Here is a 27,260-nt window from a genome sequence, read left to right on the forward strand (position 1 = left end):
TCCGGCGTTAACTGCAATTTTCTGGACAGTTCTTTATCCCTTATCCCGACGACTAATCTGTCTCGTGTGTTCGTTTTCCTTATCTCCAAACTCACAATTCTCACTCAGCTCGTGCAGGGCTCGGATAAATGTCTCCGCCATTTCACCTGGTTTCTGTTGCCTCTGGTAAAAGTTTTGGTTTTGGTATGAAATACTCATCAAATTTCCCCAACACAGTCTCATACTCATTCTCATCCTCTTCCTCTGTGAAGTTGAATGTCTTGAAAATATTTTCGGCTTCGTTGCCCATTGCGTAAATTAGCATGCTAACCTGGACATCTCCGTCTTCATAGCTTAGCTTTGAGGCTGACCTGAATCGCATGAATCTCTGTCTCCATGACGGCCATTCTCCGGGTTTCTCGAAGTTGAAGTTTTCCGGCGGCTTAAACTTCGCCATTGTAGCATGTGTTCTATCCTAGAGCACTTCTGACACCATGTCAGATAAACTGTTGGCCAACACAGCTTATTGAATTCGACTTGCGTCTTTATTCACTACTCACATGAATCTTACATGTCTGAACTCTCATCCCTCAGTGCGAACCTTCGCGTTACTTCCTGTATAGTCAGTTGACTACGTAATGCACCATTTAACATTACTGATACCTTGACACCAGAGCTCTTTCAGGTTTCTCAGTGGGTGCATCACTAAGGAGAGCAAACCTGTTCGACACGTGACGCGGAGAGGAGTGGTGCTCCCGTGGGCGAGCCTCAGCGGTAGCTTTGGCTCTACGCTTATGCCGCCGAGTCATCACCCATTCGCCCCGCTGTAATGGCTCTAATGCCAGAGTTGGGGGATTACTAACTCCACCTAGGGCATCCAGACTTTCCCCTACAGAAACTACACTGTTCTCATTCTCACTGGCCTTCTCTAAAGCCTGGATACGCGCTTCTAACACTATAATCTTCTCCGTCAGAGAGCTAACTAATCTGCACTTATCACAAATAAAGCTATCGCTAGCGACAGAGGAAGAATGACTAAACATCCTGCACTCAGCACACTGAACAGGCTGAAGATGTGCCATGGTGAAAGGATTCACATACCTTAATCGAAGATCTGTTGATATTAAAGCAGATCCAATGTGGATGGCCTCCGCTTGTGGTCTTTACACAGGAGGAGAAAAAAAAAAGAAAGCTTCGGGTCTTTGCGTTCTTCCCAAAAAAGAGAGAAAAAAACAGAAAAAGGAAAGCGAAAGCGGAAAGTACAAAAAGGAAAGCGAAAGTACAGTAAAAAAAAATTAAGAGGATACTGGAAAATTATTTGTAGAAAAAATAAAGATTAGTAATTAACGCCAACACTCGTGGAAAAAAGACTCGTCGCAAACAACTTGGGAACCAGGAAGTGCATAGCACAGAATGCACATGCGCAACCCAATCACCAATCCCTCACTCATTAAGGCTTAATTAGCCCATGACTTCATTAATAATTGTAATTAAGCACATCTGGGTAGAAGTTATATGCACCCTAGGTACCCCTACCTTCATGCCAAAAAGAATCAAAATTGGTGAAGAATTGAGGGAGAAGAAGCGATTTGTGTGGAAACTGCTCGTTAGGGCTTAATTACTCCATATCTTCATTATTGATTGCAATTATATGCAAATTTGGGTAGAAGCCATATGCACCCCAGGCAGACCTGCCTTCCTGCCAAAAAGAATAAAAATCAGTTAAAAATTGAGAGAGAAGAAGCGATTTTCGTGAAATGTGGACAACGCCAGACGGATGACAGACAACACATGATGGCATAAACTCATCACCTGTTGGCCGGATGAGCTAACAAGAATCAAAAACTTAGGATCACTTCCATTATTTAAATCAGCCTTAAAAAATCATCTTATTTTAAATCCACAATAAGCATTTTTCTTTATACCCTAAAAATTATATTGCGATGTTATAGGCTCAGTGTTTTTGTTAGCGTAAGTATGCATAGAGTTATGTGTAAATAAGTATAGTGTATTTAGTGAATTGAGCCAAAATGTATATTTGTATAGTTCTTTTGTTCTAACAAAAAATAAAAAATTAATATGACATGGGTGGCTGTTGACACGGAAATTTATACTATTTCAACAGCCACTCACACCTTACATCAATAATTGAAGTAATTATCATTTACAAATTCTTGTTCCTATTATATATAATTGTCCTAAGCCTTTTGGTAAATTTTCTTTCTCATATTATATATTGTGTTGAATTGACACAAGCAATTGTACAAACAGCAAATGTAAAGCTGCTTAAAAATTAAATAAAGAAAGAAATATAATGCTACAGGCAGAATAAGTGCAATAATAACTAGAAACTGTGAATAAAGTCACAGTAATTTGCGTGAGCTGACCTCTGTCAATTGAAGGTCAAGGAAAAGTTGTGCCCTGTCGCCCTGAACAAAAAAACCTAATTGAAAAAAATCATGAAAATTGACAGAGTTATAAGTGATTGAAAAAAATCCCATTCTTTATGGATCATTCCAGATCAGTGATCCAGATCAGTACCAAAAGTCATAGCAACGTAATTCAGCCCAGAGGTGGTATTCATGTGAAATTTGGTGATGATTGGTTTAAAACTGAGGGAGAAATAGCATCCTAGAAAATGTTCAGAGAAGAAGAAGAAGAAGAAGAAGAAGAAGAAGAAAGTAGAAAGCTCCTGAGTGAGAGTAACAATTTGCACCAGCGCTGCTAGCACAAATTAATAAAATAACAATAATATATGATAAATACAGGGAACTAAAAGTTTTGAGCTGCAAAGAGCTGTAGTGTGTGAAATCAGTGCAGGATGTGCGTTATATCGATTTAGAAGTGTGGTGTATGGTTTGTATGGCCTAGAGGAAGAAACTCCTTCTCAGAGTCTTCGTCTTGGCCTTGATGGAGCAGCGATGTGTGCCAGAGGGCAGCCAGTGAGACAGTTTGTGGCTGGTGTGGTGACTGGTGAGTGAACGCAATGATCTGGTTTGCTCTGGACCTGCACTGCCTGGTGTCACAGTCCTGAACGCAGGGCAGTGCTGTTCTGGAGATGTGTTCAGTGCACTGGTTATTCAAGTTTGTTGCAATTCTGATGTTTGACCACTAGGGGCATTAATGAGTCTCTGGTGCTAAATGGGGACCCAAGCACGCGACAGAACCATCTAAGGCAAGAAAATGAACGGAACATTGTCTTCTATATGTATGGACTTATTACTGATGTTATGAATATTAATATACTGCAATTTGTTGCTCACATCATATTGAATATGTACAGTATAACAGATTATACATTCGAGTATTATCAAAACATATCCCCTTTAAATGATTGAACTGTTGATTGAATTCCATCACTTTCATGAATTTTTATATTTGTAGTATGGATTTCCCCCCCAGTGCAGCACATGTTATAGTTATAAGATCCTGATTTATAAAAACCCAGGCTCCTTGGAGGGATCTGAAATTGATACCATTCATTATTCATCGTCCTGGTGTGCTTGGACTCTCTCTGAAAGAAAAAGCTTTGCCCAGGATACCAGTGTCCAGGATAATACCATGTGTTCTGAAGTTCTTATTAGCATTAGAATGCAATTTTATATTATTAATTTCGTAAAGTTGAATTTTGGATGCGGCACGGTGGTGTAGTGGTTAGCGCTGTCGCCTCACAGCAAGAAGGTCCTGGGTTCGAGCCTCGGGGCCGGCGAGGGCCTTTCTGTGCGGAGTTTGCATGTTCTCCCCGTGTCCGCGTGGGTTTCCTCCGGGTGCTCCGGTTTCCCCCACAGTCCAAAGACATGCAGGTTAGGTTAACTGGTGACTCTAAATTGACCGTAGGTGTGAATGTGAGTGTGAATGGTTGTCTGTGTCTATGTGTCAGCCCTGTGATGACCTGGCGACTTGTCCAGGGTGTACCCCGCCTTTCGCCCATAGTCAGCTGGGATAGACTCCAGCTTGCCTGCGACCCTGTAGAAGGATAAAGCGGCTAGAGATAATGAATGAATGAATGAATGAATGAATGAATGAATTTTGGATGACGGAGAAAGTTCACAATTGTATCTCGCTTTAATGGCCTGAGAAACAAATTTGGGGTTAAGTCTGGGTGAGGAGATTTCATGTGCATGCAAGTAGTACTGCTTGGATTTCTCAAAACATGTTGCCTTGAACATAACAGGAGCCAAGACAACCTCATCGAAAGAAAGGGTCAAGTTAAAAAAACAAACAAACAAAAAAACCCCGCACACACTTTGAAGACTACTTTCATGTTTGGATGAGTGTGATTTTTATCCTCACAAGAGAATTATCTGGCTGTGCTGGGCGCTTGCTGATTTCAGTCTGAAATTACACTACCGTTCAAAAGTTTGGGGTCACTTTGAAATGTCCTTATTTTTGAAAGAAAAGCACTGTTCTTTTCAATGAAGATCACTTTAAACTAATCAGAAATCCACTCTATACATTGCTAATGTGGTAAATGACTATTCTAGCTGCACATGTCTGGTTTTTGGTGCAATATCTCCATACGTGTATAGAGGCCCATTTCCAGCAACTCTCACTCCAGTGTTCTAATGGTACAATGTGTTTGCTCATTGCCTCAGAAGGCTAATGGATGATTAGAAAACCCTTGTACAATCATGTTAGCACAGCTGAAAACAGTTGCGCTCTTTAGAGAAGCTATAAAACTGACCTTCCTTTGAGCAGATTGAGTTTCTGGAGCATCACATTTGTGGGGTCGATTAAATGCTCAAAATGGCCAGAAAAATGTCTTGACTATATTTTCTATTCATTTTACAACTTATGGTGGTAAATAAAAGTGTGACTTTTCATGGAAAACACTAAATTGTCTGGGTGACCCCAAACTTTTGAACGGTAGTGTATTACCCATTTAAATAATGTTTGGTGATCTGGATTGGACATTGACATTTCATTCCTCTTTCTATAGGGTAGTCCACTTTTCCTGCAATCATCAAAAAACATTTCTGTCAACATCCTCAATGGGAAAAACCAACTGGTCTCACAGCTAGTTGCAAGTAAGTATCAATACAGCAAACAAACAATACTGATCATCAGAGGCAGACCTACGTCAACTGACCTCAGAGTTAAATTACTCATATGTACAGTAATTAAGTCCCTTTAATCAAACCAGATCTGTACTTATGTTCATTCTACAAGCAGGAGTAGCTTAATAAAACATGTACTGACCTTACGAAGGTAATTTAGACTCTCGGTTGTTCTATGAATGAAAATGAAATCATGCAGGAAATGTGAGATAGCATGAGACAGATGGTGCTTTTACAATTTAATAAAGGAAGACATCTTGACTGGTTGCTGAGTTGCTCTTGTTTCAGGTGGGATTACACGTCTTAACTAGAACCAGAGTATTATATTACATTATATTATATTATCTCTCTATAACGACATGCACAGATTCACAGGTTTTATGTATTCTTGAGCAATAACACCGAAGCAGGGGCGTATTTTATAATGAAAAAAGGCAATTTAATCTTACTTAATTGACTACATGGTTTTAATGCCATGTTGAAAGAGAGAATCCCATTTTTTTTTTAATTAGTAGTTTAGCCAAATATGAAATCAGGCACTTCAGCTCCTTAACAAGTCCACGGCACTTTACAGTCACGCTAGCCGCACAGAGTTTCTCACAAACAACTGGATAATTAACTAAAAAACAAAAGGAAAAAAAGGTGTTTTTTGTAGTATGGATAAATATATAAAAAAGTAAGATATTATATGTAAAATATATCCATGTATTTTATATAGATATATATCAAAAAAGAAATGTATCTAATTATAATGAAATGGAATTAATTTTCAGCAACAACATAACTAATATTTTATATAATATATATATTCACTGGATATGAGCAATTGTGAGCTCTAATTGGCTACTCTACTACTAGGATATCAGCTCATATACCGTGAGTAGAGAAAAACAAAATGGTGGACTGTGTTGCTGAACCAACCGAGAACAAAACAAAAACTCTACTCAAAAACAAAACCCCAAAAAATACAAAAAAAAAGAGAAACAAAATATGGAATGAAAGTATTTGATGGTAAGAACACATTTTTTTATTTTTCAAGAATTATCACATTTTTCATAAATTGCTCCTGTCATTTTGCCAGTTTGTTTACATTCTAAGCGGAAATGATTTTGTCGGATGTTTTGTATAAAGTCTTTATTGATTGAATTTGCAAAAAATAAAAATGCTCTGTTTCTCAAAATCCAGTGAATGTGGAGAGAATAAAACAGTTATTCCACTCAATCTCATCGTACATGGATTATAGACAACTCGGTGCTACACGCCTCGTCGCCTATCAGCTCATGTACGACTCGATTTCCTGGAATAACTATTAATGATATAATATTAATTGTTTCAAGTTTTGACTTTAAAACTGAGCCCCAACTATGCTGCCTGCTGTGATTATTCTGATAATTAATTACGTTTTATTTTGGCACAAATGAAAACCTGTACTGCTCTCTGTCTGTCTCACTGTCTGTATTACTGTCCTCTCTCTCTCTCTCATCATTGGGAAACTTTTCTCTTCCCTAATCTGATGCTGTATTATTTATAGAATGAATGGGGAAATTTAATATTTCATGTTGAGGTGTAATTAAAATGAATTCAATTCTCTAATCCCTTGTCAGGTTCTCACGGAGTTCATGCCCGGGGCAGGATGCTTGAGGTGAAGTCAAGCACAGGAAAGCTGCTCTTCTCGGCCAACAACCATGAGGTGGTGGTGGGAGCTGAGAGATTACGAGTCCTGGGTGAGTGAATCAAATGAAATTCATCACTTTATCAAGGAACACTTTGTTTTAATTCATTAATCACAGACAGAGCTCAGGCTATGATTTTTGTGAAAACTCTCTTAAGTATTTATTTATTTGTGAATGGGATTTCTTTGTCTTGTAATTTTACACAACGTGGTCATTTCAGGGGAAAGAAAAAGATGTCGTGCAATTAATTTGTCTTTTAATCTGGCTGGATAGACCTGCTCGTTTTCATTGTCATTGTAGTTGTGATTAAACAACTGAATATTGATTGACAAAATATTAACTCGATCTTAACTGAGGTTTAAAACGTAAGCGATTGCTGAGATGGCGATATTTTCAAGCATGCTTGATTTTCTCAGTGATGAATCATCTCATGTGAACGTTTCTGAGACCAGCAGCAAAAACAGTGCTGACAAACAGCCAATGAGAATCCGAAAGGAAATCAAATTCATCTCCTGTCACGCGCAGCAGATCCCTGAATCCAGTTCATCATCTGTCTATGTTTTATAGAATGAGGGGAAAATGTAAACACAATAATGCTTCTGGAAGAAATTAACTGGTGTCCCAAGCTCAAATGGTTATCAAAAAAACAAACATAGCTACTAACAAAGCAAAATTAACTGCTTCTTTACACTATACCTCCAGTTCTTTTTGCAGAACAGATGATTCTCTCTGCCCACATCTCCCCTGCATCTCTCCTCTACGTTTCTCTATTTTTTTTTCCAGACACAATTGTGACCTGAAAGACAGTACTCATGTTTATTTTTGTGAGAAAGCCGGATTTCTGGATCAGACATGCTGGTCAACGATTAAAGAATGTGTAGTGTTTGAGCCTCATCTGTGATTGATCGTGTACACATCATCTCATCTCTAGCCGCTTTATCCTGTTCTACAGGGTTGCAGGCAAGCTGGATCCTATCCCAGCTGACTACGGGCGAAAGGCGGGGTACACCCTGGACAAGTCGCCAGGTCATCACAGGGCTGACACAGACAACCATTCACATTCACACCTACGGTCAATTTAGAGTCACCAGTTAACCTAACCTGCATGTCTTTGGACTGTGGGGGAAACCGGAGCACCCGGAGGAAACCCACGTGGACACGGGGAGAACATGCAAACTCCACACAGAAAGGCCCTCGTCGGCCACGAGGCTCGAACCCGGACCTTCTTGCTGTGAGGCGACAGCGCTAACCACTACACCACCGTGCCGGCCTGTACACATCATTACATCCATAAATTCACTGTTTAAATGATTAGAGAACATGTAAGCCTTCCTAACCCTCCCCAGTTGGGATCCATAATTTGATCGGGAGGCCAGTGGGTGCGAATTGGCAGGAGACCAAATTGGAGGTGGAGAACAGGTGGTGCAGTGGTACAGCAAGTATCACTGCCCCTTTGGTGCCCCAGGGTCCATGGTTTGATCCTAAGCTCAGGTCACCATCTCTGTCTGTTCTCCCTGTGTCTCTGGTTTCAGTTGGAGTCCCAAGATTCCTCGTATCCAAAACATACCAGCAGGAGAGTTGGCTGTGCTCTGTTTTACGAAAAGGGTGAATGAGTGCATCGATGTGGTGTCTTTCAATAGACTAGAGTTCCATCAAGGATATGTTCCTGCCTCAGATAGGCTCCAAGACCCTGAAATCCTGACCCTGGCCAGGATAAAGTAGTTACTGAAGCTGAATGAATAGGAGTTCTAGGAACTCAAGATTGTGCATCGTATATTCTTGGTGCTAACTTGGTAACAGGTGGAAAAACTGACATCTACCTATCTATACTACTAAAGGAAGGCTGTCTGTCTGTCTGTTCACTTTTGCAAATCAACATGGTTGGACGCACATACTCCATACTTTGCATGTGGGTTGGTGACACCCCAGAGGGGCCCAAGACAACAATTTTCAATTTTCCAAAACATAGGATTAGTGCTAATGCAACACATTAATTTCCCGTAAGCTACATGCTCATGCCAACACACTGCACGCAGCCTTGGTGGGGAATCCCCTCCCCCACTCGCCTGGGAGTTTTGATTTTACGAGACCTCGCAATCAGCACTCCTTGCCGGAGACTTCTGCTAGGGCCAAGTGTATGTCTCCTCAGTGATGGGCAATAACTACTACGTCTCCTCTCTCCCACAGGCAATAACTGCTAGTTAATACTACCGGTATTTTTCAGTTTGCCTGTCATGTTTTGTGCTCGTCTTTCATTTGACACATGTTTAATCGATATATCTGCAGCTGTATTCATGCTGGCATGGAATCATTCGTCATATTACATCAGGTTAATTAAAAGGATAATTGATCCACATACTTGCCAACCCTCCCGATTTCGGCGGGAGGCTCCTGATTTTAGCCTCCGTCTCCCGCCTTCCAATCATATTTGTTAAAAACTGGATAATCTCCCGGTTTTGGGAAATCCCTACCGCCAAGTTAAAAATACTCCCGATTATGTCCAATGAGAAACACTGCTGACGTCAACTGATTTTTAACCAATAGAACAAACAGAATGACAGTCACTTCCGTAATATAGGATTCACCCAGGCTGTCCGACATTTTTTACAAGTAGTCATTCTTCATGGCCACTAAACCCAATACCAAACGGCAAAAATATGAATGCAAATACCAGGTTGCATGGGAGAATGAATTTCCATGGATAAGCAAATGTTCGACCAGCCAGTTACACATTTTAAGGTAAAGATACCTTAAATCAGAATATAATGGACATGCAGGGCCGTAGGCAGCATTTTAAAATCACCAAGGTCCATGACGTGCAAAGCGCGCGCCGAAAAATTTTCGGCATATTTAAATGAGAGGGGTGAATTACATGTCACACAAGAGATCTATTCCTGAAATTACTTTTAATGGTGTTTGAACTGAATATCATCAGTTTTGAAAAAAAAAAAATCATGTATGTGGCAAGAGTAAGAATAATTTAAGCTTGTTTAATGGCTTGATCTGGCCCAAGCAATGAGGATAAAACTGCGCTGCTTCGAAAATGTAAATGTAACAGCTTGATGAAAGTGTGCTGATGGTGACCATGAAAAACCCGTGTCTCCTGCACTGCATTCCTCCCCCGAGTCGCGCACTCATTCGTTTTTGTGTTCTTGGTCTCAGAGCCGCACAAAACAGACACAGAAGACAGAATCAACGTTTAGCATCTGATAATTAACAATGCACTTTTTACGGTGACATTTTAATGTTATTCATTATTCTTTTATCCAGTTAGATATTTAGCATACAAATGTATTTTCAGCTCTTAAAAATGACCGAGGTCCGGACCGCGGGGGCCTCAGAGCTGGCTACGGCCATGGTGACATTTGAGTGTGAAATTAAACTAGTCTTCTGTACCATTTCAGAAACAAACTGGACAACTTCTAAAGTGTTTAGTGAAATTTTGCATGACAGAGAATTTGTTTGGTGAGTGTATTTGAATAGTGTGGGAGTGTCTTAGTGCTATTTTGAATTTATGTTTGAAAGCTTTAAGTGAAAGTTTACAAGTGAATTATCTGGAAAGTGATTGATTTTGATCAAGTTTTGAGGTTTTAAGTGAAAGATTACTAGTGAGTGTATTTTGGTCGGACTAAAATTTTGCATTCGAGTGAATTTCTTTGTGGAGTATATTCTGATAGTATGGTAGTATTTATAGAGCCATTTTTACATTTTGTTTGAAAACTTTCAAAGGTTTGCAAATGAGCAAATTCCTTTGCTGCATTCCGATAGGATTTCTAGTGCTTTTTAAAAATTCTGTTGGAAAGCGTTTAGCGAGAGGGATGCATTTTAGTCGTACTAAGACAGTGCAGTATTTATTTAATTGAGTTGTTACTATTTTGGTTAAATCTTATTAAAATTTTATTTAATTTATATATGATATTATACAAGTAGTTCTCTGTATTTTTACGAGCTTACAAAAGGAAAACAACACATTTGATGCAATCCAATAATACTTTCATTCACTGTGACTATTTTAAGAAATGATAAACATTCTTCTAAAGCATCACTTGTGTTATTTTCTGTGGGTCTCTGTATGGATACAATATTCAGGCAGGAGATTTTTCATCTCAAAATCTGATTTAAGACTTCCCTTTCATTGTTATTATATTAAAATTCAAGACGAGTATTATTTCAGATTTTTCACTCTGAGCTCTCTCATGCCTGATACATGAATCCCATAACCTAGAGTAATTGAGAGAATAATATCAACAATTCAAAAACTCTTTAACTGTATAAATTTCAAATGGTTTGCAATTAATTGGGATCCACTGTTTTTATCATTTCAACCGCCCATCGTACCCTCGTCCAGTTGAAAATGTCTTTCACGCACTTTTCTCCCCCATGAGAATTTTGAAAAGTTGGTAAATATGGATACAGCTGGTCTGAAGAGGTGTAAAGTGCACGTGTATGATTCTGCCTTTAGCTATGTTCGCCCCCTAGTGGTTTTTACATGTTTATCCTGGTTAGTTAAGTCAAGTATCAAGGCTCTATAGTTCACTTCCTATGTGAATATGTTCTGAAATACTATATGTTCTGACAAACCAGGAGTAAAGTCCATGAATGATACAGTATCTGTCATTGTAGTGTTGTGGTCTGGGGTCTACACTTGTGAGCAGAAAGCTGTTAGTTCAAGCCTCAGAATCAGAATAGTCTGGCCCTTTAAATATTCTTGGCCCCAGTTCAGCTAGCTCCTTGGATTGGATTCTGCCTCATTTGTGAGTCACTTTGGATAAAAGCACCTCCTAAATGAATAAACATAAATGCAACATTTATTCATTTGGCAGACGCTTGTATTCAATGTGACTTACAAGTGAGAAGGAATTCAGTTTGACAACTATCCAGACATTAAAGGAGCTCACAGCTAACCAGAAACAAGTTGAGACCTTGGGATTATAAATTCTATCCTACAGTTTTGTAAATTTAATCACAGATTATGCACCAATTCATGCAATTATCCAATCAGCTAATCATGTCAGCTGAGCAATTCATAAAATCATGCAGATACAAGATAGAAAAGCAAGCATTCAACCTCTCATCTGGAGCTCACAAGTTCAAATCCCAAACTCTACAGCCATCAGTGGCCGAAAGCCTAAGAGAGCATGTGCTCTTGGGGAGGGGTGGCAGACTCTCTCTCTCTCTCTCTCTCTCTCTCTCTCTCTCTCAGTTGATCATGGCTGTTTGTGAGCTCATGCATACAGCAGTGGAGGGATAGCACTTTCCTCAGAATGCATTACGGCAGGTTGAAAAGATGTACTTGCCTGGCATCACGTGCCAAAGGGAAGCGCATGATGATCCTCGACCTCAATGGTTGGGAGTTGTAGTAGAGTGACTGAGGAGACTTGTCTGGTCATGAAATATTGGGGAAATTGGGGAAAAGAGAGAATGGGGGGAAAAAATTCAGTGATTTCAGTGACTTTGACCATGGCATGGTTGTTGGTGCCAAACTTGGTTGTTTACACAGAATGGTACAGTTCTGTGGGTGGAAACACCTTGGTGATGAGGGAGCTCAGTCAGAGAAGAATGGCCAGACTAATGCAAATAACCACTTTTCACAACCATGCTCAACTGAAAAATATCACAGAACACAACTTGAGTTGGATGAGATACAACCACAGAAGACCACAGCAGGTTCCTCATCTGTTAGCCAAGAGCAGGATTCTTAGGTTACAATGGGCACAGATTCACAGAAACTGGACAGTGGAGACTGGATAAATACCGTCAATAACTGCATGAATGAGCTGCAAGGTCTGGAAGTGTTGGAGCAGGTACACAGTATATCATTATGTAGAATATCATTATAACCATACGTTCCTTCTCTTCATATTTCACAACATTTACTGATAAATCACCTTCATTGTGTATGGTAAATGGCATTGGTACAAGTGACTCATTCACTGGAAAAGCACCAGCACTGCCACTTGAAAGCATCTTCATTTTTTTCCATTACATTTGGCCAGACTGAGGAAAGTGTATTTTATGTGACAGGAAGCAAAGGCGTCCAGGTTCATTCATTTAAAATCCTCTAAATCCTAAAATCTTCTGAGTGTTTTTCTCTACAGATATTTATTTTCAGAAATAATAAAACTTTGACTTTTCAAGGTTGTTTTGGCGTGGCAGTTTTTCGTACATTTCTCTCTGAGGTCGTACCAAACTTCTGCTAAACAGATAACATGTTTGTTTTTTTCCACCGATTATTTTGTCTAATGCACACTCCATTACCTTGCATTTATGTGAGCATACTAGAGCCAGTGGACTAAAGATGGTTAGAAATTTGTCCTGCTGCCATAAACCCATTCATATTCTTAAAAAAGAATGGAGCTTTTGTTGGCTGCACAGACAAAATGGCAGTTCGTTAAGCACTTCCATTTACTCATTTGGCAGATGTGTTTAAAAGCCAGAATACTATTAATGCACATGGCATAATCAGTGATACAGAAGGGTAAATACAACCTGCTGCCTTGTTTCATTTGTCCCTTGCAAATTAGCAATAAAAAATAATATTGGAGTGGCACATAAGATACTATTACTCAATATTTTCACACTAGAATTTCTTCTAGGTTCACAGCAGGCCAGTGGCGTGGCTCCTACCCAAACTCTGCGTTACATTCTACATTACTGCCTGACCACTAGCCCTAAACAAATGAGTCAGCTAATACTCTTGATGGAATTCAGACCAATCCCAGATACATTATAGGCATTTAGCAGACGCTCTTATCCAGAGTGATGTACAACATACCCAGAGCAGCCTGGGGAGCAGTTGGGGGTTAGGTACTTCAACCATTCCTACTGGTCCAGGGAATCAAGCCAGCAACCTTTTGGTTTAAAGCTGGTTCTCTAACCATTAGGCCATGGTTTCCCCCCAAGAGACCTCATCCTCTCTTGAAGGAATTCGACCCAATCCCAGATGACACCATCCTCTCTTGAAGGAGTTCTATCCAATCCTAGATGACCCCATTCTCTCAGAGTTCTATCCAATCCCAGATGACCCCATCCTCTCTTGAAGGAATTTTATCCAATCCCAGATGATCCCCATCCTCTCTTGAAGGAATTCTATCCAATCCCAGATGACCCCATCTTCTCTTTAAAGAGTTCTACCCAATCCCAGATGACCCCATCCTCTCTTGAAGGAATTCTATCCAATCCCAGATGACTCCATCTTCTCTTTAAAGAGTTCTACCCAATCCCAGATGACTCCATCCTCTCTTGAAGGAATTTTATCCAATCCTAGATGACCCCATTCTCTTGGAGTTCTATCCAATCCCAGATGACCCCATCCTCTCTTGAAGGAATTTTATCCAATCCCAGATGACCCCCATCCTCTCTTGAATGAGTTCTCTCCAATCCCAGATGACCCCATCTTCTCTTGAAGGAATTCTGACCAATCTCAGATGACCCCATTCTCTCTTAAAGGAGTTCTCTCCACTCCCAGATGACCCCCATCCTCTTTTGAAGGAGGTCTCTCCAATCCTAGAATACCCCATCCTCTTTTGAAGGAGTTCTCTCTAATCCCAGACGACCCATTGTCTCTTGAAGGACTTCTGACAAATCTCAGATGACCCCATTCTCTCCAATCCCAGTTGACCCTATCCTCTCTTTAAGGAATTCTCTCCAATCCCAGATGACCTCATCCTCTCTTGAAGGAATTCTCTCCAATCCCACATGACCCCATCCTCTCTTGAAGGAATTCTGACCAATTTCACTACCCCCTGAAGGAATTCTGACCTATCCTTTTTGCTTCTCCAGTTATTTTTGTTTGCAATAGCCTGCAATAGTGTCTGATGAGCTTACAGCTCAAAGGCAACAGTTTTAATTTTATGCACATTTGAAACTTTATATGTTAAAAAACCCTCTGTAATTTTCTTCTGGTCCCAAGAAGTATTGTTAATAAGTAATAATTAAAATAAGTTAGCGTGGATCATGGCACATTTTATTTTCGTGACCACTTGATGCATGATGTCATTTAAGACAAACAAACCGCTTGAGTTGAGTCCACTTCCATTTACTTGCATTGCCGTTTGGCTTGAGTGCAGATGTGCGTTCAGGAATTTCCAAAGAAAAAACATGCCTTATTGTTGTGCAGTGAACTGCAACAACGGGACCGGTTCAGGAAGAAGTTTTTACGTTTTTCCAAGAGAGGAGAAGAGGCAGAGAGAGTGGATTGGCTTTTTCCAGAAGAGGAGAAGAGGCGGAGCGAGAGGATTGGCTTTTTCCAAAAAAGGAGAAGAGGCGGAGCAAGTGGGTTGGCTTTTTCTGAAAAAGGAGAGGAGGCCGAGTGAGTGGGTTGGCTTTTTCCAAAAGAGGAGATCCTGTACAATCCTGAGGGATCCTGTACAATCATTGTGGAAATGAGACAAAGGGATATTTCCTCACTTAGAGTAGGCTATAAATAGTATAATGCCGTGGATGGCAGGCTAATGTGGCCTACCGGCACACTGTCAAGTGACCGTTACCTATATCCACTAGGGAGGGCGGTTTAATTATTCTTCAAAAGGGCTCTTATTTAGTATTACGATGAAAGTAGGAATTTATCATAACTACAGGATAAATTGTTTGGGCATGAGTCTTGTTGAGGTCCGGGGTCACCGTGATCAGAGTCGGCCGAGTCGCTGTCCGATTCCAAGGCTGCACGGTCAAACCAGTGAGCCACATTCACCAATTGCTTCGCAACGGCCATAGGTTCATACATGTATGGTTTCACCTCTCGATATTCAATTTGGAGAGTTCCTACTTCAAAATCGCTATCACTTTCAGACATTTTACACAACCTCTCACGACCAAAGTCTGTACACGTGTGCTCGGTTTGCAAGTAAACACAGAGCTGCTCCCGGTCTGTTTGGCTTGAATGACGTCATGACGACGGTCCCCTGGCGGTGAAAGTGCGCATAAGTGAGATCTAAACAAACCTTCAGAAATTGGGCAAAACAGTATATTTTAACAGTTTTATTAAATTTTAGAGTGCAAATTAGACACTAGGAAAATTGAATTTGCTTTTTGGGTCTTTTTTCTAGACAATAAAGTTGATATTCTATGTTTCACCTCTGACCATTGCTTATGACCTTTAATTGGTTATAGTTCTCAAAATATAAAGAAATCAGCATTTCTAAGCCACTGTGACCCTGAGCTGCTGCTGCTGATGAGACAGATAAAAGCATTAAATGAGTCACAAACCCTAGCACAAACATCCTGTATGCTCCATGTTAATGATTATGGGCTTCTTTTGAATCCCTTAAGCTTCAGATCTGACCTGCCATTCCCATCCAAATAAAGAGAAAACCACCCATGCCTTTTGTGGTGATGCATACACTTTTCATAACCTTAAGCACTGATCCCACTCTGCAGGAGGAGTAAATTCTGTAACTCTGTGATTATATATTAGTGATATTACTGATAGAAATGAATTGAATCTGATGGTAGGATTTAGATATGGGCTTCATTCTGGCATAATAAGACTAAAGTTCTCAATTTGGAGGACATAAATGAATTTCTTATTTGGTTTGCAATGTAGATTTGCAAAAGTGTCTGCTGGGCCAAATGAGGTAAACATACATTGGATTGCAACATCTAATAACCTAAGCACCCTATTGTGTATGTAGATTGAGTTGGCACAGGGGCAAGTGTAATTAAATCTAACCCTTACATAAAGAGGCTTGATGGTGTGTTTGAATAAATAATTAATCTGCTATTATGTCTGACACATTCTCATGTATGCATTATGCACTGGTTACATAACTGACCTCATTTTGCATACACTCTTAATGGGACTAAATCGAACACAAAATTCTCAGTTCTTGAGCAGTTCCTAACGACTATAGTAGGACTTCCTGTCATTTTCTCTGTCAGGCACAGCTCTGACATCCATCATGAGTTTTTTGTTTTCTTGCCAGAGCTTTTATACAGCAATGCCAGAAGCACTTGGGGCCAGTGCAGCGATGCTCCGTCCCTCCCTGAGGTCTTGGCAGAAGCACCTTGAGTTTCATAATTTATTTATTCCAGTGCTCACTTTACAAGTTCATTCAGCAAGCCTCAACAAACTCAATTTACACCTGTCAAAAGACAAAAACAAAACACTCATTTTATCGAGTGATTTTCTTGTTTATTTAAGTATTCATTTTCCAGAAGATGTCTGCAGTGCATCAGTTTGCCACTTTTTGCCAAAGAGAAGGATATTTGGATTCTCAAGCTGTTGCTAAAAACTGCACTGGAATATTCTCATCTCATCTCATTATCTCTAGCCGCTTTATCCTGTTCTACAGGGTCGCAGGCAAGCTGGAGCCTATCCCAGCTGACTACGGGCGAAAGGCGGGGTACACCCTGGACAAGTCGCCAGGTCATCACAGGGCTGACACATAGACAACCATTCACACTCACATTCACACCTACGCTCAATTTAGAGTCACCAGTTAACCTAACCTGCATGTCTTTGGACTGTGGGGGAAACCAGAGCACCCGGAGGAAACCCACGCGGACACGGGGAGAACATGCAAACTTCGCACAGAAAGGCCCTCGTCGGCCACGGGGCTCGAACCCAGGACCTTCTTGCTGTGAGGCGACAGCGCTAACCACTACACCACCGTGCCGCCCGCACTGGAATATTGTGCAACGTTTTTGCCTCATATACATTGATTCACACAAAGTGAGAATCCATTAGAAATTTCATTAGAAATGTAACCCATTCAGTTCAGTTTACACAACACAAGCTGAACACATACAGTAACCATTGTCAGTCTAACATCATCCACATGCTCGTCTTCGTTTTGGGACTGGCTGATGCTCTGTCTCATCCTCTTCTTCAAAGTCACTGTCAGACTCTGAATTTTCAGAAATGTGATCCTCACATTCTGAAACGTCTTCCTCTACATCATCAAAAGCTTCTCTCTCTTCCAAAATCATTTGCAAGTCCATCTGAGCAGAGAATCTTTTGGCCATCTTGATCAGTTGTGATAAGGAGCCACATTGGAAAAGCTATATTTATTGTGTCCCGTCCCCAATTTATGGGAACTTCTGTCTTGGTTCCCACAAGACAGAGGGTAAAATGTGTAGGAATGTGAGAGCAGACAGGTGTCGGTGCTTGAAGGGCAGGGGCAGAAACACAAAACTCACTTATGCTAATAGCAGGCCCAAACAGGAGGAGGACAGAGTGAAGGTACACACTTTTATTAGCCCCGGGTCCAGTGGACCCGAACATCCTGTATGTAATATAAATGTGTGTGGGGGGGTACAGTGTGTGGTCATCAAAAATGTGTTGTGATATATGTTCTTCACAAAAAATGAGCCAAGGCCAATGAGTCTGAGTTTGAAAAAATAATTAATCGTATCATTGTTCCTTTGATACAAAATGAAAACGGGTCCCACAGACCCGAACACCATACAAGGGTCAAAGTGCCTGTAAACCAAAAAGAAGAGAAGATCATATTGCTATACTTCACATTTTTCCTGTAGCGATCTGCCAGCTGTGTACACTCAGAAAATAAAAAGGTACATTATTGTACCTTTAGGGACCGCGAGCTGGCCTAGTGTCTGTGAAGGTTCTCTGTCATCCAGGTCATCGTAAACTGTAGGTGCTAAAGAAGGCAATTGGACTTGCTTGAAATTCTTGAAGATGTTTCACCTCTCATCTGAAAGGCTTCTTCAGCTTTGTTGGAGTAGTGGGGAACTGGAACTCCTCACTAGTCGGACAGAAATGAAGAAGCCTTTCAGATGAGAGGTGAAACATCGTCAAGAATTTTAAGCAAGTCCAGTTGCCTTCTTTAGCACCTATAAGCTGGCCTAGTGATTAGTATGTCCGCCTCTTGACCAGGAGATTGCAAGTTCTACTTGCAGTTGGGTCATACCAAAGACCATCATAAAAATGGTACCTACTGCCATCTGTCAAGGCATGCTGCAATACACATGCGAGTGGGGAGTCAAACTCTTGCAGTTACCAGAGGACTAGCCCCCCCACTGTAACCCTAGCTGTATAGGCAAGAGGCCACTAGGCCAGCTCATTAGTCCTGGGTATGACTTTAAACTGCAACTGGTGGTGAGTCTCAGGTCCGGGAGGACTTGAGTATTGGGGAAAGTGGAGTTACCCCTTAATCACCATTGCTCCCAGGTCCGCTCTGACCCAGACTGGTAGCACCTGCCTGGGTTCCAGCTATGGGTTAAATAGTACATCACCAATAAGGCGCTGGCAGCAGGGCGCTTTTCGTTGGGATGTGGCAGATGAACCCAACAGGGTCAATGGCACACCACCAGAGCCACTCAAATGACCAACAGATGGCACCACTCAGCAAGTCAGTTGTCACTGTGGGGCAACTTCTATACCCATCAGATCTGTGGCACTTTTGTGCACCACTTGGCATCAGGTCTGGAGATCCAGAGAGACAACACGATGGGGGCACAACATCGTTTGTCTTACCTTATTGTGCAAGGTGCTTTGTTAGGAGAGGAGAATAGTATGTGAGAGCTCACAAGGCCAGACATTCTGTGGCGGTTCGGCTGGGCCATTCATGCCACCGTTGCAGGGCAACTCTGTCGCTCTAGTGATGGTCTCATGGCTCATCTGCGGCGCCGCCCAATGCTCCTTAAGGGCCTGGTTGGTATTAGGACAGGAGGCTGCCTGGGAAGACCTGACATTGGAGAGACATTGACCTTTTTTTTTTTAATTGTACCTTTAGGGGTACAGTGGCTTGTCACTAGAGCAGTACCTTCTATACTCTTTATATACTGCTTGGGAACATATATGTAGCTTTTTGGCCTTAAAAAGGTACACGTAGTTACCTTGAGGTCCAATAATGAGCCCTAGGAGGTACATTCATGTAGATTGTACCTTGGGGGACAGAACTGGACTCCTACATCTGTGAAGGTTCTCAGTCATCCAGGTCATCATAAACCGTAGGTGCTAAAGAAGGCAACTGGACTTGCTTGAAATCCTTCAAGGATTTCAAGCAAGTTCAGTTGCCTTCTTTAAAATGGACTCCTACTGTAGGCCTATTTCTGACTGTCATTAATTGTTTAGTTTGTTTCTGTATGTTGTAAAATGAATATCATAGCATACTTTGAGCTACAGGTTGCACAATCATGGCATATTCATAGACCAGGAAGTGTGCAGTGCAAAGAAAGTGTCATTTTGTGGTTTCAGTTGGATTCTATTGAGCATAAACAGACACACAGGCCTGGTTTAAAGAGCTACCAGGCTTCTGGCAGCAAATCCTTCTACAACAGTAGCTTCCTTTGTTTTTCACCAGACCATGCTTCAACTCAAAGCTCAAATTCCAGCATGATCACTGCCAACATCTTCCTGCATTCCTGTGTACTTTGCTTTGATAGTCGGATCAGAATGTGCTGCTGTTTCCTGGCAGGTCACTGACGTCCTATTTGTACCCAAGCCTTGACCACTGCTCTCCTTCAAGCACCCGCTCCGATGACAGTTTATGCACAGAGTAATAATGGCTGCAATTCCACCTTTTCGTGACCGCACTGCATGTTTCCAAGCCAAGTGTTCACCCACAGGGATTATTGATGGTTTTCACAGTCTGCATTATAAGGCACCAGCGCTTTTATAGGCACTTTTAGAGGTGATTCATGTCTTATGTCTAAATAGAACCTTCCTGTGAACAATGCACCACTTTAAATACGATGATAAAACTCTGAATAATCCTCTTCAACCATAACCATTCTTTACTTTCTCTCCATTACCTTCAAGATGATATCTAACAAGCAACATCGGTTGATATATTCTATGGTAATCTTTAATGGTGGATTGTACCAGGTACATGAAATGGAATGGAATGAAATGACATAACTCTGAGGTGAAGCTTTATATCCTTAAAACAAACAAACAAACAAACAAACAAACAAACAAACAAACAAACAAACAAACAAACAAACAAACAAACAAACAAAAAGAACTCCAGAAGTTACAAGCTACGCATATGTAAGACTATATGAAAGACTCAAATATTACCTATTACAACCAGAACGTCAAGGACGTAGGAGCTCATCTGGCCTGCCATCAAAACACACATGACGACCAAAACATCAAACAGAACTGAAATGTGATAATGTGAGAGAGGACCAACCTCCATGACAAACTGTTTACAACATCAACAAAGGACAAAATTTTGTTCCCCGAGGGAAGATCAACCCAAAACATCGATCAGAACTGAATTCGCATGATAAATGAGAGAGGAGATACAATTCTAGTGAGAGGCCTGGAAAATTTGTTCATTTGGCCTAATTAGTAACTCGTTATCAAAACATTTGATAAAACAACCAAGTTTTGTGTGGCATGAGGAGTTCTTTCAAGCAAAACTATTGGAACGGAAATCCGTTGAGAACTGACGGATGCAATTTAACTGAATTGTAGATGGTGGACACCACGCCATGGCAACAGCTCATCGGCCTTCTGGACAGATGAGCTAATAAGTGTAAGGAAGTGTTGTTTCCTCTTCTGGACTCTTCAAAAGTCTAAAATGGCTGTTCAACAGTAATACAACAGCATGATCATTTGCTAGTTGTAAAGATGGTAAACTAAATTCACAGAGCTGAGGATATTTTTAAAAAGCATTTGTGTTACAGTTCAGCATTTCCCAATGGATACACATTTTAATTAAAATGAAAAATTGACGTGAAAAAATACCATCCTTACTTGTGAAAGATAAAACTTTTAATCTGTGGTCTGTACATCTGCTGTTATGTAATCAGTCGTTTAGACGAGCAGTCTCTATCACATCCTTGGATCTCGGTTGCTTATTTGCATTACAGCTCTGTAAATTCTCCAACTTTGAACAAACTAATTTGCTAAAACTATTTTCCCCCTCTCATATTTATGATTATGTCTCAATGTGAAACAGATGGAGAAGGTGTTTTGCAACTCTGTCAAGATAAATATTGCCTCATCAGATGAGAAGCTGCCACTGTACCAGGCTCCGAATCTCCGCAATAAACACATCCATAATAAAGCATGGATATAAAAAATGACAACTTAGAAAAATAGAACCTGAATGTACCTAATGGCGGAAGTGAAATTTTAGGTTTAATTATGCCACGCTTTGAAAGAAGTTTAATGTCATCACCACTACTCAGTGAGACATTTTCTAAAACGTTGATGTCGGGTGTCTGAACTAGAAAAGCATTCATAAAAATGCATTAGTTTTTACACCATTCCAATTCAAAAGAAGACACTTCTGGTAGATAATAAAGACCATTGTTTGGTTTAATATTCCATTTTTTTCAGTTCTGATTTTCTCATCTCATCTCATTATCTGAAGCCGCTTTATCCTGTTCTACAGGGTTGCAGGCAAGCTGGATCCTATCCCAGCTGACTACGGGCGAAAGGCGGGGTACACCCTGGACAAGTCACCAGGTCATCACAGGGCTGACACATAGACACAGACAACCATTCACACTCACATTCACACCTACGCTCAATTTAGAGTCACCAGTTAACCTAACCTGCATGTCTTTGGACTGTGGGGGAAACCGGAGCACCCGGAGGAAACACATGCGGACACGGGGAGAACATGCAAACTCCGCACAGAAAGGCCCTCGCTGGCCACAGGGCTCGAACCCGGACCTTCTTGCTGTGAGGCGACAGCGCTAACCACTACACCACCGTGCCACCCCAGTTCTGATTTTATTTAAGCTAAATCGCTTACTTTGCCAATCGTATCAGTGAAGTTGGCATGCAAGCTAAGAATTTAACATGCTCAGCTTGCTAGTTAGCCAACATTCCTAATTCTACAATACATTCCTTTAACAAACCTACAAATCTTGCATAAAATATGTACATCAAGAAACAGTGTAGTTGTAGAGAACGACGTATAATAAATCAGATCTATCTCACTAACTTTGTTAAGCTTACAAAGGAGTCTATGGCATCTGATTGGACAGCACTTGGATTGGGAGCACTGACTGGCTTTCAGCGCTGCAACGTCCTTAATGGTGTAATTGTGAAACTAGGGCTGTGCGATATGACCAAATTATCATATCCCGATAACAATACACATCATGATAGAGCACATTTAAATGAATAAATAAATAAGTCAACAAAGCTATTTTTTATTTTAAAAAATCAGGAATGTAGCAGATTATAAAATTCTTCAGAAAAGAGTGAAAAAACGGGCGGCACGGTGGTGTAGTGGTTAGCGCTGTCGCCTCACAGCAAGAAGGTCCTGGGTTCGAGCCCCGGGGCCGGCGAGGGCCTTTCTGTGCGGAGTTTGCATGTTCTCCCCGTGTCCACGTGGGTTTCCTCCGGGTGCTCCGGTTTCCCCCACAGTCCAAAGACATGCAGGTTAGGTTAACTGGTGACTGACCATAGGTGTGAATGTGAGTGTGAATGGTTGTCTGTGTCTATGTGTCAGCCCTGTGATGACCTGGCGACTTGTCCAGGGTGAACCCCGCCTTTCGCCCATAGTCAGCTGGGATAGGCTCCAGCTTGCCTGCGACCCTGTAGAAGGATAAAGCGGCTAGAGATAATGAGATGAGATGAGAGTGAAAAAACAAGACCACCGTAGATGGCGTAGCTCACTCCGGCCCCGTCTAGTCCAGAAGGAACGATCTAAAGTGGCACACCTTGCGCAATAAACATTGCAAGCTACATACACTATATACAAGCTATATATACAGTAGAAGCGATATCCACCCTAGGAATACTCACCTATTTACCAGAAAGAATCCAAAATGGCAAAGAATTGACCAAGAAGAAGTAATTTTTGTTGAACTGCAAGATATTAAGGCTTAATTAGTCCATAACTTCATTAATAATTGTAATGAAGCAATTCTGGGTAGAAGTTATATGCACCCTAGGTACCCCTACCTTCATGCCAGAAAATCAAAATCACTGAAGAATTGAGGGAGAAGAAGCAATTTGTGTGGAAACTGCTCATTAGGGATTAATTACTCCATATCTTCATTATTAATTGCAATTATGCAAATTTGTATAGAAGCTATATGCACCCCAGGCAGACCCACCTTCCTGCCAAAAAGAATAAAAATCAGTGAAGAACTGAGAGAGAAGAAGCGATTTTTGTGAAATGTAGACAACGCTGGACAGACAACACGTGATGGCATAAACTCATCACCTGTCAGCCAAATGAGCTAATAATAAGTAGAATTAGATTTAAATAAAGTATAAACCTGGTAGAAGTGCATGTTTTAATCAGGTTGTTGATGATAATGTTGGTAAAATCGTTAGCATTTGCCATCCAGCATTTAAAGAAAACAGCTAGTTCCCAAAACAAAACATGTTTGGATCCAAGATAATAATATTGGAGCATCATACCGGTACTTAAGAGAACATGGTAAAGCATCGACCTGATTTCTGAAAGGCTTTTGCGACCGTACGATGACCGTACATACGAACGACATCCGAGTACCGTCCATGTACACGATCATAAGTGCAAGGCAACATCTCAAACACCTAACCACCAGACAATGAAATTTGTATCTTTATTTCCATAAGATAGATGGGTTTTTATCCAGCGCTTATTTTTAAATTTGCTTTTTAGTAAATAATCCCATGTTATATTTTAACACTGTAGCAGCCCTCGGCATTAAGAATGACAGCAGAGAGTCTCTGACAGGTGCAGATGTGTTTTGTTTTGTTCCTCTTGAATACGAGTATAGCATCAAACACCAAACTCTGTACACCGAGCAACGTGACAACTAAAGAAAACAAAACACAAATAATTAATGTAACATGGTTGTAAACATCCATCCATCCATCCATCCATCTATTATCCATAGCTGCTTATCCTGTGCAGGATCACAGGCAAGCTGGAGCCTATCCCAGCTGACTATGGGTGAGAGGCAGGGTACACCCTGTGTCAGTCCTGCCAGGTCATCGCAGGACTGACACAAAGACAAACAACTATTCACACTCACATTCACACCTACGGTCAATTTAGAGTCACCAGTTAACCTAACCTGCATGTCTTTGGACTGTGGGGGAAACCGGAGCACCCGGAGGAAACCCACGCGGACACGGGGAGAACATGCAAACTCTGCACAGAAAGGCCCTCGCCGGCCACGGGGCTCGAACCCAGGACCTTCTTGCTGTGAGGCGACAGCGCTAACCACTACACCACCGTGCCGCCCTGGTTGTAAACAAATACACAGTTTTGCAGAGTAATGTTTACAGACTATGGTCTGAACGTGGCACACCTCACTCCACTCAACCAAGGACCAACCAAATCTCTACAAGTTTGTCAAACATGCCCCATTATCCTCTGTGCTCAAAGCCTCGTACTAAACCACAGTTCAACTAGTGCATCAAACACAAACAATAAACAGCACACACACTTTACCCGGTGCATGAATGACATATCAGGATGACAGACAGCAAAGCTTTATAACACACCAACATTCACTGTAGCATGGGTGTTGGTTTGAGCATTTCAGAAACTGCTGATCTCCTTCCTGGGGTTTTCACACTCAACAGTCTGTAGAGTTTACACAGAATGGTGCGGAAAACAAAAAAAACATCGAGCAAGTGAGTGAGTGACAGTTCTGTAGGTGGAAACAAATGCCTTGTTGATAAGTGACGGTCAGAGGAAAATGGCCAGGAAGGATATAGCAACTCATATAATCACTCTTTACTACCGTGGTGAGCAGAAAAGCATCTCAGCATGCAACAGCAAACAGAAGAACACATTGGGTTCCACTCCTGCAGCCAAGAACAGGGATCTTAGAAATCAACAGCAAGTTGCTCGTCCACCACTTAGCATCATTTCGCACGATGAGCCATCAGGATCTTCAAAAACCACACCAAAACATTTCAGCTCGCGTCAAACCGATGCCTAAATATAGTATAAATAAAGTAGCATCAGGTTGCTTGGCTACCCGGGTCTTTTTGCAGCCAGGTTGTGTGATCATCTCATTTTCTTCACAAACACCAAAAGAATCTATAAACATGAGCTGGAAGAACATCCTTTATTAGAACTCTGATGACCTTGCTCAATGTTAAACAGCTCCAAAAAGACTGACAGCTCAGAAGAGTTTTTCTGTGCCAGTGAGTCGGCCAGAACCTCGTACACACTGTCGTAAGAGAAATGAAAAAAATAACAAGCGGTGGAAAACCATTTAGCAGTCTGAATTAGAGTTCAGTCACGTCCTCATGAGACCCACTGTCCTCATAAAAAGGACATCACTTTTTCTCCCAATTACTTTTATGCATATATCCTCAGAGATCCTGTTATGGATAAGCAGGGTATCACTTTTATCCCAAACTACTTCCTGGTTGAAAACATTGATTAGCTTCCATTGTAGCAAGGTTAAAAAAAATTACAGTGCGTGCAGCATCACAGATTAGATATCCAGAGATTGGCTGAAATAAGATGTGCTTGTGGATCAGACGCTGCATGCTGTTCAACTACGGCACAGAATTCTATTCTCCGTTAATTTTACAATCTGTGCTTAAAAGAGGGCAAAGCAATTAGCATGTGGATTCAAGTTCAATGATGGATTAAGCTTTAAGCACTGTTCTCTTCAGTGTAGCACATTGAAGCATTAGCACATTTATTATAAAGACAACGGGATTTTTGACGGGATCAAATTTTTTTTGGACAGTTTTTTTGTTCCAAATCTCACTGTGGAGAAAACGTCATGTGGCGCAACCACACGTTAATAAGGAATGCTATATTTTAAAGTTATTTACCAGTACGAAAAATATGTATAAATTATTCTCTAGCGTTTGCACTGAATACTTTTTTTTAAACATAAATTTGTAAATGTTTCATAGCTTCACACATAAGACCATATTTAAAACATTTTTTAAATCTAATTTTTCATTAAAAATGAAAAACAATGAAAAAATAAAGCATGTCATGCATTACATAATCTGTTGCAGTTGCTCTCCAATTGTGCAGTTTTACACAAAATTAATTTGCTTAAATCCATGTTTCATTTGGGTGAAAAATCAGAGAAATCAGAAATTGGGTGAGAAATCAGAGAGGAGATACAATTCTAGTGAGAGACCTGGAAAATATGTCAATTTGGCTTAATTAGTAACTCGTGAGCAAAAAATTTGACAAAATAACGACCAAATTTTGTGCAAAGTGATGAGTTCTTTCAAACAAAACAATTGGAATGGAAATCCATGGAGAACTGGCGGAGGAGATACGATTTAACTGAACTGTGGATGATGGACGCCTCGCCATGGCAACAGCTCATCGGCCTCATGGACAGATCAGCTAAAGACGACTGAATGTACGTAGTTATTGTCTTCACCGTAGATTTGCTAATCATGCTAATATTGTTTGGGAAGCCATGGCCAAATGGTGAGAGAAATAGCTTTGGGACCAAAAGGTTGCTGGTTCGATTCCCTGGACCAGCAGGACTGGCTCGAGTGCCCTTGAGCAAGGTGCCTCACCCTCAACTGCTCCAGCAAGAGTGGTGGCGTACGTTGTGTCTGATTAGCCAGAGGAAAAATTGATGATGTGATTATCGGTTTGGGCAAGAACCCAGCCATAACTAACTAAATATCGTTTGGGTCGTAACCGTGCTGAGTGAGAGAGACACTAACACAAAACCC

The 27,260-nt window shown here is 41.0% G+C and overlaps 1 protein-coding gene across 7 annotated transcripts in view; it reads left to right on the forward strand.

The window, feature by feature from the left end:
* Positions 1 to 27,260, forward strand: part of sgcd (sarcoglycan, delta (dystrophin-associated glycoprotein)) — a 410,547-nt gene that overhangs the window by 322,509 nt on the left and 60,778 nt on the right. For all 7 annotated transcript variants that reach the window (XM_060936506.1, XM_060936508.1, XM_060936507.1 and 4 more), the window contains 2 exons: positions 4,919 to 5,006; positions 6,641 to 6,760. In XM_060936506.1, coding sequence (XP_060792489.1) covers positions 4,919 to 5,006; positions 6,641 to 6,760 — 208 coding nt within the window. The remainder of the gene's footprint in view (positions 1 to 4,918; positions 5,007 to 6,640; positions 6,761 to 27,260) is intronic.

This window comes from Neoarius graeffei, chromosome 12 (assembly GCF_027579695.1).
Source record: "Neoarius graeffei isolate fNeoGra1 chromosome 12, fNeoGra1.pri, whole genome shotgun sequence".
Taxonomy (NCBI): Eukaryota; Metazoa; Chordata; class Actinopteri; order Siluriformes; family Ariidae; genus Neoarius; species Neoarius graeffei.